Source organism: Salvelinus fontinalis, chromosome 27 (genome assembly GCF_029448725.1).
Source record: "Salvelinus fontinalis isolate EN_2023a chromosome 27, ASM2944872v1, whole genome shotgun sequence".
NCBI classification, from domain to species: Eukaryota; Metazoa; Chordata; class Actinopteri; order Salmoniformes; family Salmonidae; genus Salvelinus; species Salvelinus fontinalis.
This window is the reverse complement of record NC_074691.1, coordinates 30,357,846-30,370,866: the sequence shown is the minus strand read 5'-3', so window position 1 is coordinate 30,370,866 and position 13,021 is coordinate 30,357,846. Positions and strand designations below refer to the sequence as shown.

General features: G+C 43.5%; 1 protein-coding gene across 2 annotated transcripts in view; it reads right to left on the bottom strand.

Annotated features, from left to right (window-relative positions):
* Nucleotides 1-12,772, bottom strand: part of LOC129825431 (uncharacterized protein C14orf132-like) — a 31,325-nt gene extending 18,553 nt beyond the window's left edge. Inside the window, exons 1-2 of one of the 2 annotated variants that reach the window (XM_055885527.1) lie at nucleotides 12,200-12,772; nucleotides 6,034-6,099 (exon numbers count right to left, since the gene is read on the bottom strand). Coding sequence is in view for 1 of the 2 variants with exons in the window: in XM_055885526.1 (XP_055741501.1) it covers nucleotides 12,200-12,226 (27 nt within the window). In the remaining variant the exon portion in view is untranslated. The remainder of the gene's footprint in view (nucleotides 1-6,033; nucleotides 6,100-12,199) is intronic. The other variant, XM_055885526.1, reaches the window with a different exon arrangement.
* Nucleotides 12,773-13,021: the final 249 nt, after the last annotated feature.

The window sequence follows — 13,021 nt, the reverse complement described above, 5'->3', positions numbered from 1 at the left end:
CGATATGGCATACTACAGTGATATACCACAATATATCGGCCAGTAACAATATTATATTGAATTATCCATTTTATATTAGTGCCCACCACTACTAATTTCCCCTAAAAGTTTGTGTCTGGGCTCAGTCTGGGGCTAACCACATCTCTATAACATTGGTGGCCATCCAGCGAATTGAGCAAGACGTCCATCATCCAACCTCGACAAGAAGGACACGGGATATTCCCCACGCTGTGATTATTCCCCTCCTGCTGGCACACCGCCTAGGTGAGTCATTACTGTGGTAGTATGCAGCCATCTTTACTGTGGTAGTATGCAACCTAGCAGACCGTAAAGCACACAGAGGTGCTGTGGTAGAATGCAGCCGGCCAACTAGCAGACCGTAACGCACACAGAGGTGCTGTGGTAGAACGCCGCCGGCCAACTAGCAGACCGTAACGCACACAGAGGTGCTGTGGTAGAATGCAGCCGGGCGTTGCTAACCTAGCAGACCGTAAAGCACACAGAGGTGCTGTGGTAGAATGCAGCCGGGCGTTGCTAACCTAGCAGACCGTAAAGCACACAGCGGTGCTGTGGTAGAATGCAGCCGGGCATTGCTAACCTAGCAGACCGTAAAGCACACAGAGATGCTGTGGTAGAATGCAGCCGGGCGTTGCTAACCTAGCAGACCGTAAAGCACACAGAGATGCTGTGGTAGAATGCAGCCGGGCATTGCTAACCTAGCAGACCGTAAAGCACACAGAGGTGCTGTGGTAGAATGCAGCCGGGCGTTGCTAACCTAGCAGACCGTAAAGCACACAGAGGTGCTGTGGTAGAATGCAGCCGGGCGTTGCTAACCTAGCAGACCGTAAAGCACACAGAGGTGCTGTGGTAGTATGCAGCCGGGCGTTGCTAACCTAGCAGACCGTAAAGCACACAGAGGTGCTGTGGTAGAATGCAGCCGGGCGTTGCTAACCTAGCAGACCGTAAAGCACACAGAGGTGCTGTGGTAGAATGCAGCCGGGCGTTGCTAACCTAGCAGACCGTAAAGCACACAGAGGTGCTGTGGTAGAATGCAGCCGGGCGTTGCTAACCTAGCAGACCGTAAAGCACACAGAGGTGCTGTGGTAGAATGCAGCCGGGCGTTGCTAACCTAGCAGACCGTAAAGCACACAGAGGTGCTGTGGTAGTATGCAGCCGGGCATTGCTAACCTAGCAGACCGTAAAGCACACAGAGTGTAATGGGATCTCGGAGTGTTAGCGCTGCTCTGGGGCTGGGCTCCATGTGATGTAACGTTATCCACTGGGCTGCATCACAGAGACGAGGCTGCTTAGTGTGAGGACACTCATCTGTTCCTTCTCAGGATAACAATGTCAGGAGGGAACAACAAAATGCTCTTACGCACGCACACACATGCACACACACACACACCCACAATGAAAGGAGGGAGCAACAAAACACCCAAACACAAAGGCATGTTTTCCTCTGAAAAATAATCACATAAAGAGTGTATATCAACAGCCTTGCTAAGCTAATGAAGAATAGTAGATTTCATTATGTACCTTACTGAGCAAACGTCTCCCAAGGAGATACTACAACTTATGGATTGTTCAATGCATGTGTTTGCGAAGAAATAAACAATGTCATACCGAGTTTTCCTGTATGCACCGTAGACAGCCTGTAGGCCAGATAAGTTACAGAGGCGACCTATTTGCTTGGTTGTAATAAAGATATTTCAGACGTTTTACACCACAGCAACCAAATTCAAGTACAGCTACCACAGTCAAGAAATGTCCATAGAGAATACATACAGGAGTGAACAAGGAGTGAACTTGGCCACCTCGATCAGGAACCGGGCCTCTGGGTTGAATGGCGCCAGAGAGGATGGCTGCTGTTTTATTGGCTCTTAACCAACCGTGCTATTTTGTTTGTTTTTCGCATAGTTTGTAACTTATTTTCTACATAATGTTGCTGCTACCGTCTCTTATGACCAAAAATAGCTTTTGAACATCAGATCAGCGATTACTCACCTCGAATTAAACAAATATTTTTTCTTTAATGAGACGGACATACAACAAACACCCGAACAGGCCTTCATCCCCGTCATTCACAGGAGAAAGAAACTGAGATTTCGCGCAAGGAGATCCGGGTGCCTTGTGAGGATCAGGCAACGAGTGGCTAATCTTCCTTTGCCATCCGTACTGTTAGCCAATGTTCAATTGCAGAAAAATAAATGGGACAAACTAAAAGCACGTATATCCTACCAACGGGACATTAAAAACTGTAATATCTCATGTTTCACCGAGAAAGCAGGAAGCACCAGTGACTCGGTCTATGAAAAAGTGGTCAGATGAAGCAGATGTTAAACTACAGGACTGTTTTGCCAGCACTGACTGGAATATGTTCCGGGATTCTTCCGATGGCATTGAGGAGTACACCACATCAGTCTCTGGCTTCATCAATAAGTGCATTGATGACATCGTTCCCACAGTGACTGTACGTACATACCCCAACCAAAAACCATGGAGTACAGGCAATATTTGCACAGAGATAAATGGTAGAGCTGCCGCTTTCAAGGAGTGGGACACTAACCCAGAAGCTTATAAGAAATCCCGCTATGCTCTCCAATGAACCATCAAACAGAAAAAGCAGGACTACTGAATACAGGACTAAGTTCGAATTGTACTACACCGGCTCCAACGCTCGTCGGATGTGGCAGGGCTTGCAAACTATTACAGACTACAAAGGGAAGCACAGCTGAGAGCTGCCTAGTGACACGAGCCTACCAGACGAGCTAAATAACTTCTATGCTCGCTTTGAGGCAAGTAACACTGAAACACGCATGAGAACATCAGCTGTTCCGGACGACTGTGTGATCACGCTCTCCGCAGCCGATGTGAGTAAGACCTTTAAACAGGTCAACATTCACAAGGCCGCAGGGCCAGACGGATTACCAGGATGTGTACTGTGCATGCACTGACCAACTGGCAAGTGTCTTCACTGACATTTTAAACTTCTCCCTGTCTGAGTCTGTAATACCAACATGTTTCAAGCAGACCACTGTAGTTCCTGTGCCCAAGAACACTAAGGTAACCTGCCTAAATGACTACCAGGAACTCTATACCAGGCGGTGTTAGAGGAAGGCCATAAAAATTGTCAAAGACTCAAAGACTAGTCATAGACTGTTCTCTCTGCTACCGTACGGCAAGCGGTACTGCAGCGCCAAGTCTAGGTCCATGAGGCTTCTAAACAGCTTCTACCCCCAAGCCATAAGACTCCTGAACATTTAATCAAATGGCTACCCAGACAATTTGCATTGCCCCCCCCTCTTCTATGCTGCTGCTACTATCTTATTATTTATGCGTAGTCACTTTAATAACTCTACCTACATGTGCATATTACCCCAATTACCTAGACACCGGTGCCCCCGCACATTGACTCTGTACCGATACCCCCTGTATATAGCCACGCTCATTGTTATTTCACTGCTGATCTTTAATTATTTGTTACTTTTAATTCGTACTTTTTGGGGTATTTTCTTAAAACTGCATTGTTGGTTAAGGCCTTGTAAGTAAGCATTTCACTGTAAGGTCTACACCTGTTGTATTCGGCGCATGTGCCAAGTAAAATGTGATTTGATAACAGAACCATGTATTTATAGAGTTGGGACACTGAGGTTTCTGCATTGATGCATTTACATGACACTACAACATTATATGGCAGCCATGTTAGTGCCCCATTAACATTACATACAGTAGATGCGGTAAAGGGGTCAATGGACCACAGACGTTCCATTGACCAGATTGGCGCACATTCAACAAATCTGATCTAACAAAGTGGATATTCATCAAATCCGTCACGATTTATGTATTGTAACAGGCCCACAATGTGCTTACTGATGTCCAATTTGGATATCTTCTATATATGCTTTTGCTGCATAACATGTTTACGTTGTCCCTTTTTGGTTTAGAAGAAGTGACTGCTAAATGCTAAATCCTGTTCATATAAACTGGTCAGCATAGCTAGCATACAGAAGTGGTTGATGGTAGTCAGTCATTTTTAACAGTAATGCAGTTGATTGGTAAAGATGACATGAACATGTTGGGGTTCACATCCATACAAGCATTATACTCTGATTTTTACCTCAACAGTGTGAAATACACATGTAAACAATAAACTAAATGTAGATACATTTTTCTGTCCATTGGCTTTATAAACATTCTCATCTTGCGTATGTCTATAGTGAATTATCTAAACTACGATGGGATAATGTTGTACATTAAACTCTACAATATTCTTCTGGTCCTCGTTGGGTGTACTAAATGTCAATTATTAATGATCCTAAACAAACAATGATAATGTCTTGGAAACATTTGCAAATTGAGATCTGAGCAAAGGAAATTATCCCCCGTCTGAAATATCAACCGAAAAACGATTTATCCATCTAAACATAGCCTAATTGCTCATTAATGAAAGTTGTAACTTTAGGCCTATTGGATAGGCTACAGTTGACCAGCCACATTGTTTTATCCTACATGGGCTAATCAATGTTTTTCTCCGAAAGCAATAACCTGTTTTGTATTTGTAGTAGGCTACCTTCCCCCACATACCTTTCCTCCACCCGTTTCCCTGGCAATTCTATTGTTTTGGTGGAGTTCTGTTGACCTCTAATTTCTGCATCTATGGGGAATATCATGTCTAGAATGAGCATTATGATGCGTTTACATGACACTTGCAAATCCTATGGCAGCCATGTTAGCACCCCATTAACATTACATGGGGAATATTTAAATAATGCTATACTCTGAGTCGATATTCACGTAATAATAAGGAATTCCCCTTGACCATGCCCACAAATTGGGGAAAACAAACATTCTTTCCCATTGACCCCAAGCGTAAAAGAGCCAACTTTGTGGTTGATTTTTAGGTGCTGTGTTGCACAATGTAAATGTAACCAGGTCAAAAAGCCCAACCTACAGTTCACAACGCTCCCACATAGGGAATAGAGCCTGCTAGAAGAGCCCTGTGGCTTCAGGCTATTCAGAATGGGAGAGTGGGAAATTTAGGCAACACGTAGCTATAGGTCTATAAGGGGAAACACTTCATCTAGGTAAGACATTTAACTTGTTTAGTATAATCCATGTGTAACTCCACTCACTACTTGTATCTGTATAGTCAATTTGTTTGTGTTGTTGGTCTTGTCGTTCAGTAGCTAGCTCACTCACGTGGTTGCTAGCACCGTCTTGAAAAGGGGCAATACAATACAAATCTACAGTGTTCCACAGTGCAGAGGGCTACAGATGTAGGATCTTAATTTGCTCTCTCTTTTGTTGCTGAGAATTTTCCTACACTACAGGAGATGCAAACTTGTAGTGTATTTGAGTTTTGAAAAGGTTGTTAATGTTTGTAATTTCCACTTTGAAATTTCAGACTTGATTTGCCCTAACGAAAAATGTATCAACCTCTACAACAATGTCCATTAATTATAATCCACATAATAATTCACATTTCCTGTTGCTGTAGGATTATTTTCCTACTGTAGCAAACTGGCGCAAATGAAGATCCTACATCTGTATAGGGATGATCCTTATTGTACACTCCTACCGTTGGCCCCATTTGATTATACTGTTCAGGATGAGTCACTGGGCTGATAGATGCCCTCCAGTAAGTCTGACTTGAAATCCATGACCAGTTTACAGGCCAGGAGCAGGACTACTGTATGGGTTTGTCCCTCCCCCACCCTTTACTGATGATGAGTTACACAGGACGTGGAAGCACTGACCCCAGGTCAGTTGCGTCAAAGCGTGGAGTCTACTGTAATGTGACATAACCAGGGTAGAAAGGGGACCTCGGGCTCCTGCAAGACACCAGCTCAGATATAGCCTTCAACATGCAAAATCTTTGTAGGGGCAGTAAGTAGCTATGGCACTGTACAGTTGTTTGTACGGGATTGTGTATTCAGTCAACTATTTTGAGAACATAGACCATATCATTATCATGGAGACTAAGATCTACGGTAACCCAGGGAGAACACAATATAATGGTTCAGTACTTACAGAAACGGAAGAATATCAGTCGTCTTTAAACAAAGATGAACTTCTCTTCTACTCCATTAGGCTTGCCTGAATGTAAATAATACATTAAAATGTCTCTGTATCTCTGAATACATCATCAATTAATTAAAATGTCCAAAAAACAGAATCATGATTTTTCCCATTCAATAAAAACATCAGACATAAACATAATTCTTCTATGTGAATTTTATTATTGTCTGATAACAGAACTATTGCCTGATGCTCTGCTATGCAAGTCAGGTATGGGAGACAGGTAGCCTAGTGGTTAAGAGTGTTGGGCTAGTTACAGAAAGGTTGCTGGTTTGAATCCCCAAGCCAGCAAGGTGGAAAAATCAGCCATTCTACCTTTGAGTGAGGCAGTTAACCCCCAACAACATCTGCTCCCCTGATGTTGGTTAAGGCAGCCCCACACACCCTCCATTATATGCAGAATAAATATTTCAGTTGAATGCATTCAGTTGTACAAATGACTAGGTTTTCCCTTTATGTCTGTAAGGTTAAATATTGTAACTCATAGACAAGCTTGTTTGTTCACAACATAACTCTATTAATAGAGAGAAGAAGAAAACTCTGGAGCAGGGATGATTAAACAAGACAATGTCATTTATGACCACAGACTCATTTGTTCACTTGACAATGGCTGGAGTAGAGGTCAAAACATCTTTAAAGACATTTTTAAATCCATTAAGTTTGGAAACAGGGCGCTCTGCTTAAGCTGCTTCCTTGTGAAGGCAGCTCAGAGAGAAAGGCACCCTCTGGCTACAGCGATTGACTCACTAACTCTGTGGCCTCCCCCTCAATGCCCTGCCATTTTCATTTGCACTCCAATTTCCTTTCTCTACAGGGTAAACAACCTATGAGTATCATGGGTGTACATCATAATTTATTCTCACACATCGTGAGACATAATCACCCTCTCCACAGAATGTGCTTATCTCTTTTTTGCCACAGCTCTAGTCACCCTGATTCAGATATCTACTGCTTGATCCGATTTCATGCACTGTGTCAGAGGTCTCTTGAGAAGTGGTAATCCAAGAAACATCTCACAACTGCTTAATCTTCTCTGTGTTTCTGTTCCACACACACAAACAAACACACACACACACACACACACACAAACGTACGCGCCACCCTTGAGAGCTGTTGCCAGCCCACAATGTTTCAACCCTCGTCTGAAAGTTCCTTCATTCAGAGAAGGCCAGCTAGCTCAAGCATAACAAATTACTACTGGAGAGCTGGTAGCCAGAAGCCATCGTTATCTCTCTGCTAATTACAGTACATGCACTCTGACACACCATGGGCTAAGCCGAGGAAAATCAGCTCTCGTGAAATAATTAAGCCTATTTGCCACCTGTTGGTAAGTCCCGAAGACAAGACCTTGGTTGGTGAGATGATCAGAAGGATGGTGTCAAGGTCTTAGAGCAATTCGATCTGGTGGCAGTCGAGCGGGTCAAGAAGTGAGAGCGCACTTTCTGATCCTACTGTACCCCCATCCATATAGCGTGTATAGCTGCAGCAGATCCAGCACTTACAGTACGTCTACTATGACCATCACTGACTAGCTATGTTGAGCTGGCTGACTGGCTACGTTGGGCTGGCTGACGGACTGGCTACGTTGGGCTGGCTGACGGACTGGCTACGTTGGGCTGGCTGACGGACTGGCTACGTTGGGCTGGCTGACGGACTGGCTACGTTGGGCTGGCTGACGGACTGGCTACGTTGGGCTGGCTGACGGACTGGCTACGTTGGGCTGGCTGACTAGCTATGTTGGGCTGGCTGACTGGCTGACTGAATATGTTGGGCTGGCTGACTATGTTGGACTGACTGACTGGCTATGTTGGGCTGGCTGATTGGCTGGCTGACTGGCTATGTTGGACTGGCTGACTGACTGTATGACTGGCTATGTTGGGTGGGCTGGCTGACTGACGACTGGCTATGTTGGGTGGGCTGGCTGACTGACTGGCTATGTTGGGCTGACTAACTGACTGTCTGGCTGGCTATGTTGGGTGGGCTGGCTGACTGACTGACTGGCTGGCTGACTATGTTGGGCTGACTGACTGACTGGCTGGCTGACTGGCTACTGGCTGGCTGACTGGCTATGTTTCGCTGGCTGACTGATTGGTCAGCTACATACCTACAGCCATCTTAACTATCAGTTCCATTCAGACAGAGGGTTTAGGTGCAGGACCAGTTGTACCCTACCCACCCTCTACAAACCTATGGAAGACACGCACAAGCATCTCACTTACTGACAGTTGACGTGCGCTGTATGTTAATGTAGCAACAAACATCATTAATTAAACCAAGCATGTATAGAATAGCATGAGAGCATGAATTAGAAAATACTAACGTGGTGGATTGATGCTGAGATCAGTATATGTGACAAATGACATACACAGCATGAGTCTTGTAGAAGCAGCAGAACTGTTCCTTTTTAGTTTAGGGTAGAAAAATGACATTGTCAAAAGCAGTGGCCGAGCAGAAAGGAGAAATTCAATTAAAGTTGGAAAAGGTGTCAGTATCACTGGCAAGAGATAAACGGAAAAGCCTAGGGAGCAATAATGGAAAATCTTGATTGCAATCATGGTCATTATGAGAAAAAAAACGTGCAAACTTCAAGCATCCTTCATCATCTGTCAAAAGGAATATAGCCCCCAATAAATTTGCATCAAGGGCACAAAATGACGGGTATGAATAAAGGGAAAGTTATTTGGCTCATTACAAGTTGGCTCCTCTTTCAGATCAAAGCTGGCAGAGCAAGAGAAATGTGTCATCAGAATATCTTATCCATTTCAGCCTCTAGGGCCTGTCTAAATTGTGTTTCTTTGAGCAAAAATGATCATTATCTAACTCAAGGAAAGAAATGGGCTGGTGTGGGATCCTCAAGGAAATAAGTGGGCCGGTGTGTTTGAAATGCTAGCGCCGATTTCTGGTCCCAGTCCACCCCTGACCAACAGTGTAATACAGATAGATGCAAAACAGATGATTGTTCTCTCTCGCTCTCTAGTTTCCGATGAACATATGAAGTCATAAGGAGATGGAAGAAAGAAATGGAATAATAATAATGGAATGAGGATGCAATGAGAATGAAAGTAATGAAACAAGAGTGAGTGGGAAGTTAGAAACTGAGGCTCTGAGTGCCTAATCGCAAGCTCTCGGAAAACCTCTTCTGACACATTGCTCCAACACAGGTCTGCTATGACAGAACTTGGTAACTAGGCAGGCTCTCCAGCATCTCCAGCATTAATATTAAAGTGACTACCTCCTGCCTGTCAGCTAGGGCATCGAGGGCGAGATGACACTGGGCAGAGCGGGGAGCATGGTAGAGAGGCCAGGCAGAGAGACATGGCGCCTCTGACAGAGACTAATGGAGTGCTCGCTCAAGGTGGCAGGCAGAGCTGTGTCAACCCCTCTGTCTGACCGATGACGTCCTCCCATCGGCCATCACTTCGCAGCATTGAAAACTTTTATCTCTATATCAGAAAGCCTGTAAATACAAGGGACTTTAGCTGATACCGCTCTACATGGCTCAGTTGGTAGAGCATGGCGCTTGCAAATGCCAGGATTATGGGTTTGATTCCCGCTGGGGCCACCCATATGGAAATGTGTAGACATTTGACTGTAAATTACTTGAGATAAAAGCCTCTGCTAATTGACAGATTTATATTATTATGATATTAGTCACACACACATGGCTAACACCCAAGCAGCAGTCAAAGATATTGGATGGGACTAGCAAGTGGCAAAGAAATAACAATGAAGATGTGGTATTGTGTCAAACACTAAGACTGAGGTCATCTGTCTCTAAGACCAGCTCAGAGGCTACACCAAACTGATGAACCTCACAAGCTGAAGGCTGAGGTCATCTCTCTCTAAGACCAGCTCAGAGGCTACACCAAACTGATGAACCTCACAAGCTGAAGGCTGAGGTCATCTGTCTCTAAGACCAGCTCAGAGGCTACACCAAACTGATGAACCTCACAAGCTGAAGACTGAGGTCATCTCTCTCTAAGACCAGCTCAGAGGCTACACCAAACTGATGAACCTCACAAGCTGAAGGCTGAGGTCATCTGTCTCTAAGACCAGCTCAGAGGCTACACCAAACTGATGAACCTCACAAGCTGAAGACTGAGGTCATCTCTCTCTAAGACCAGCTCAGAGGCTACACCAAACTGATGAACCTCACAAGCTGAAGGCTGAGGTCATCTGTCTCTAAGACCAGCTCAGAGGCTACACCAAACTGATGAACCTCACAAGCTGAAGGCTGAGGTCATCTGTCTCTAAGACCAGCTCAGAGGCTACACCAAACTGATGATTCTCACAAGCTGAAGGCACATCCTGATCTTATAGACCACAACTGGGTGATAAAGCATCATGTGGTCTATACACACCATCATGTGGTTTGAACATGTCTCTTGTCAAGAGCAGAGGTAGGATACAGGTAAGTAGGATAAAGATAAGTTGGATCCGGGTAAGTAGGATCCAGATAAGTAGGATATGGTAAGTAGAATACATGTATGTAGGATGGGGGTAATTAGAATTTAGGTAAGTAGGAAACAGGTAAAATTGTCTTCTCTCCCCTTGCCCACCGTAATGACACCCATGTTTTCTAAAAGACATAGCTTGCCACCTTCATTTATATGCATGAGCAGCCCTGAGGGCATCACACTCATAATCAGATAAATTAAAGTGGCCTAGCAATAAAAATGAAGGTGAGTCATAAACATTTGTCCAACATTTGTCCACGGACAAGTTTAATTTATTAGAGTCTTTATGTGGAGTTACATGTTCAAGGTAGTGGTGGTCCCGTATGGCTCAGTTGGTAGAGCATGGTGCTTGCAACACCAGTGTTGTGGGTTTGAATCCCACAGGGGACCAGTACGAAAATGTATGCACTCACTACTATAAGTCGCTTTGGATGAGTGTCTGCTAAATTACTAAAATGTAGTATTGCATTGTGAATCACTTATTGGTACTATGACACGGTAGCCTGCCATTAAACTATCTTAATGGATATTGATCTAAACTGAACAAAAATATAAACACAACATGTAAAGTCTTGGTCTCATGTTTCATGAGCTGAAATAAAAAATCCCAGACATTTTCCATGAAAACAAAAAGCTTATTTCTCTCAAATTTTGTGCACAATTTTTTTTCCTACACATGTTAGTGAGCATTTCTCCTTTGCCAAAATAATCCATCTACCTGACAGAAGTGGCATATCAAGAAGCTGATTAAGCAGCATGATCATTACACAGGAGCACCTTGTGCTACAGCAGGGACGTAAAAGTACACTTTAAAATGTGCAGTTTTGTCCCAGAACACAATGCCACAGATGTCTCAAGATTTGCAATTGGCATGCTGACTGCAGGATTGTCCACCAGAGCTGATGCCAGAGAACTGAATGTTCATTTCTCTACCATATGCTGCCTCCAACATCGTTTTAGAGAATTTGGCAGTACTTCCAACCGGCCTCACAACCACAGACCTCACTCAACATCTGTCTTTTTCACCTGTGGGATTGTCTGACAGGGTGCTGGGGAGTATTTCTGTCTGTAATAAAGCCATTTTGTGGGGAAAAACTCATTCTGATTAGGAAGCCAGGCCCAGCCAGTGGGTGCAACACTGTCTAGTCATGTGAAATTCATAGGTCAGGGCCTAACTTATTGATTTTAAATGACTGATTTCATTATATGAACTGTAACTCGGTAAAATCATTGAAATTGTTGCATGTTGCGTTTATATTTTTGTTCACTATTATATTTAAGATCGTATAATTTCCTATCGACTACCCACTAAACATACTGTTTTGAATAAATCAACAAGTTGGTTGACCTAATAAAATATGATATTGATCTCAAGGTTTAGGGTGGGAACCACGAACGTTTATTTCAGCTTGTTGATGACGAAATCAAGTTCACCGAGAGAGAAACTTCGTGCGTATCCCTACTCCTTGTCGGCAGGCTATAATTGACCCCATAAACAGACAGACGCCATACATAATACATGTTGTTATTTTCCTTACTACCTTATGCACATTAGTAGGCTTTTCAAAATATTCGTTCAAATAATTATTCTCCGACAATTGCATGGAAACCCCACATAACTTCTATTGATTAATAATAACAAAAATGTCACTAGGACTTACCTGCGCAGCCATAAATGAGAGATCCATTGTGATACGCGTGTGAGGACACCTTTGTCTATCTTGAAACAGTGTCGAGTCGCCCTTGTATTCCTCAGAAGCACATTAGAACGTTCTTACCATCAAAATTGCATTTTCAGATTCAGCCAACGTTTATAGCGTATGAAAGTAAGTGCAGCCGGCTAGGCGACTATGGAATTTGAACAGACGAAAGCATTTACAGAGAGGGAAAGAGCGCAACAGCCGAGAGAGAAAGAGAGAGAGACCCTTTATTATCAAGAGAACCACAAGATCCTGATGTCGTACCTTTTGCCCTCTTTTTGAATAGCCTACATTGACATGAACCCTAACTGCCAATCACGCCGTGTTTTCCTAGTGATGACGGAGTCTAACTGGTTTGTTTCGCCTACTCGTCGCACATTCATCAGTTAATTTTGAGATAAAACAAGATACAACACTATTTAACTCAAAGCTCATTGGGAGTTTGGAAGAAGGAAATGCAATTTCTAAAAGGGATGAAATAGTCAATTAAAAAGTTTACGATGGCTTTGAGAGCGAAGATCATAAAACGTTTTGCCTAAACACAGGTAATGAACTCTCTAGTGTAGTGTAGTAGCCAATATTTTATGTGTATGCAAATTACTTTCAGTCAGAGTAATCACATAGATCAGAGCTATAACTGCTACTCAAATGGTTTATTTCTAGCCATTTAAACAAAGTATCCTAGCTTCCATCTTGGCTCTTACACCATTAATGTCCACCTGACTATTCCACCACTTCTTAATATGAAATGGAATACAAATTACAGTACAACAAAATTGGTCT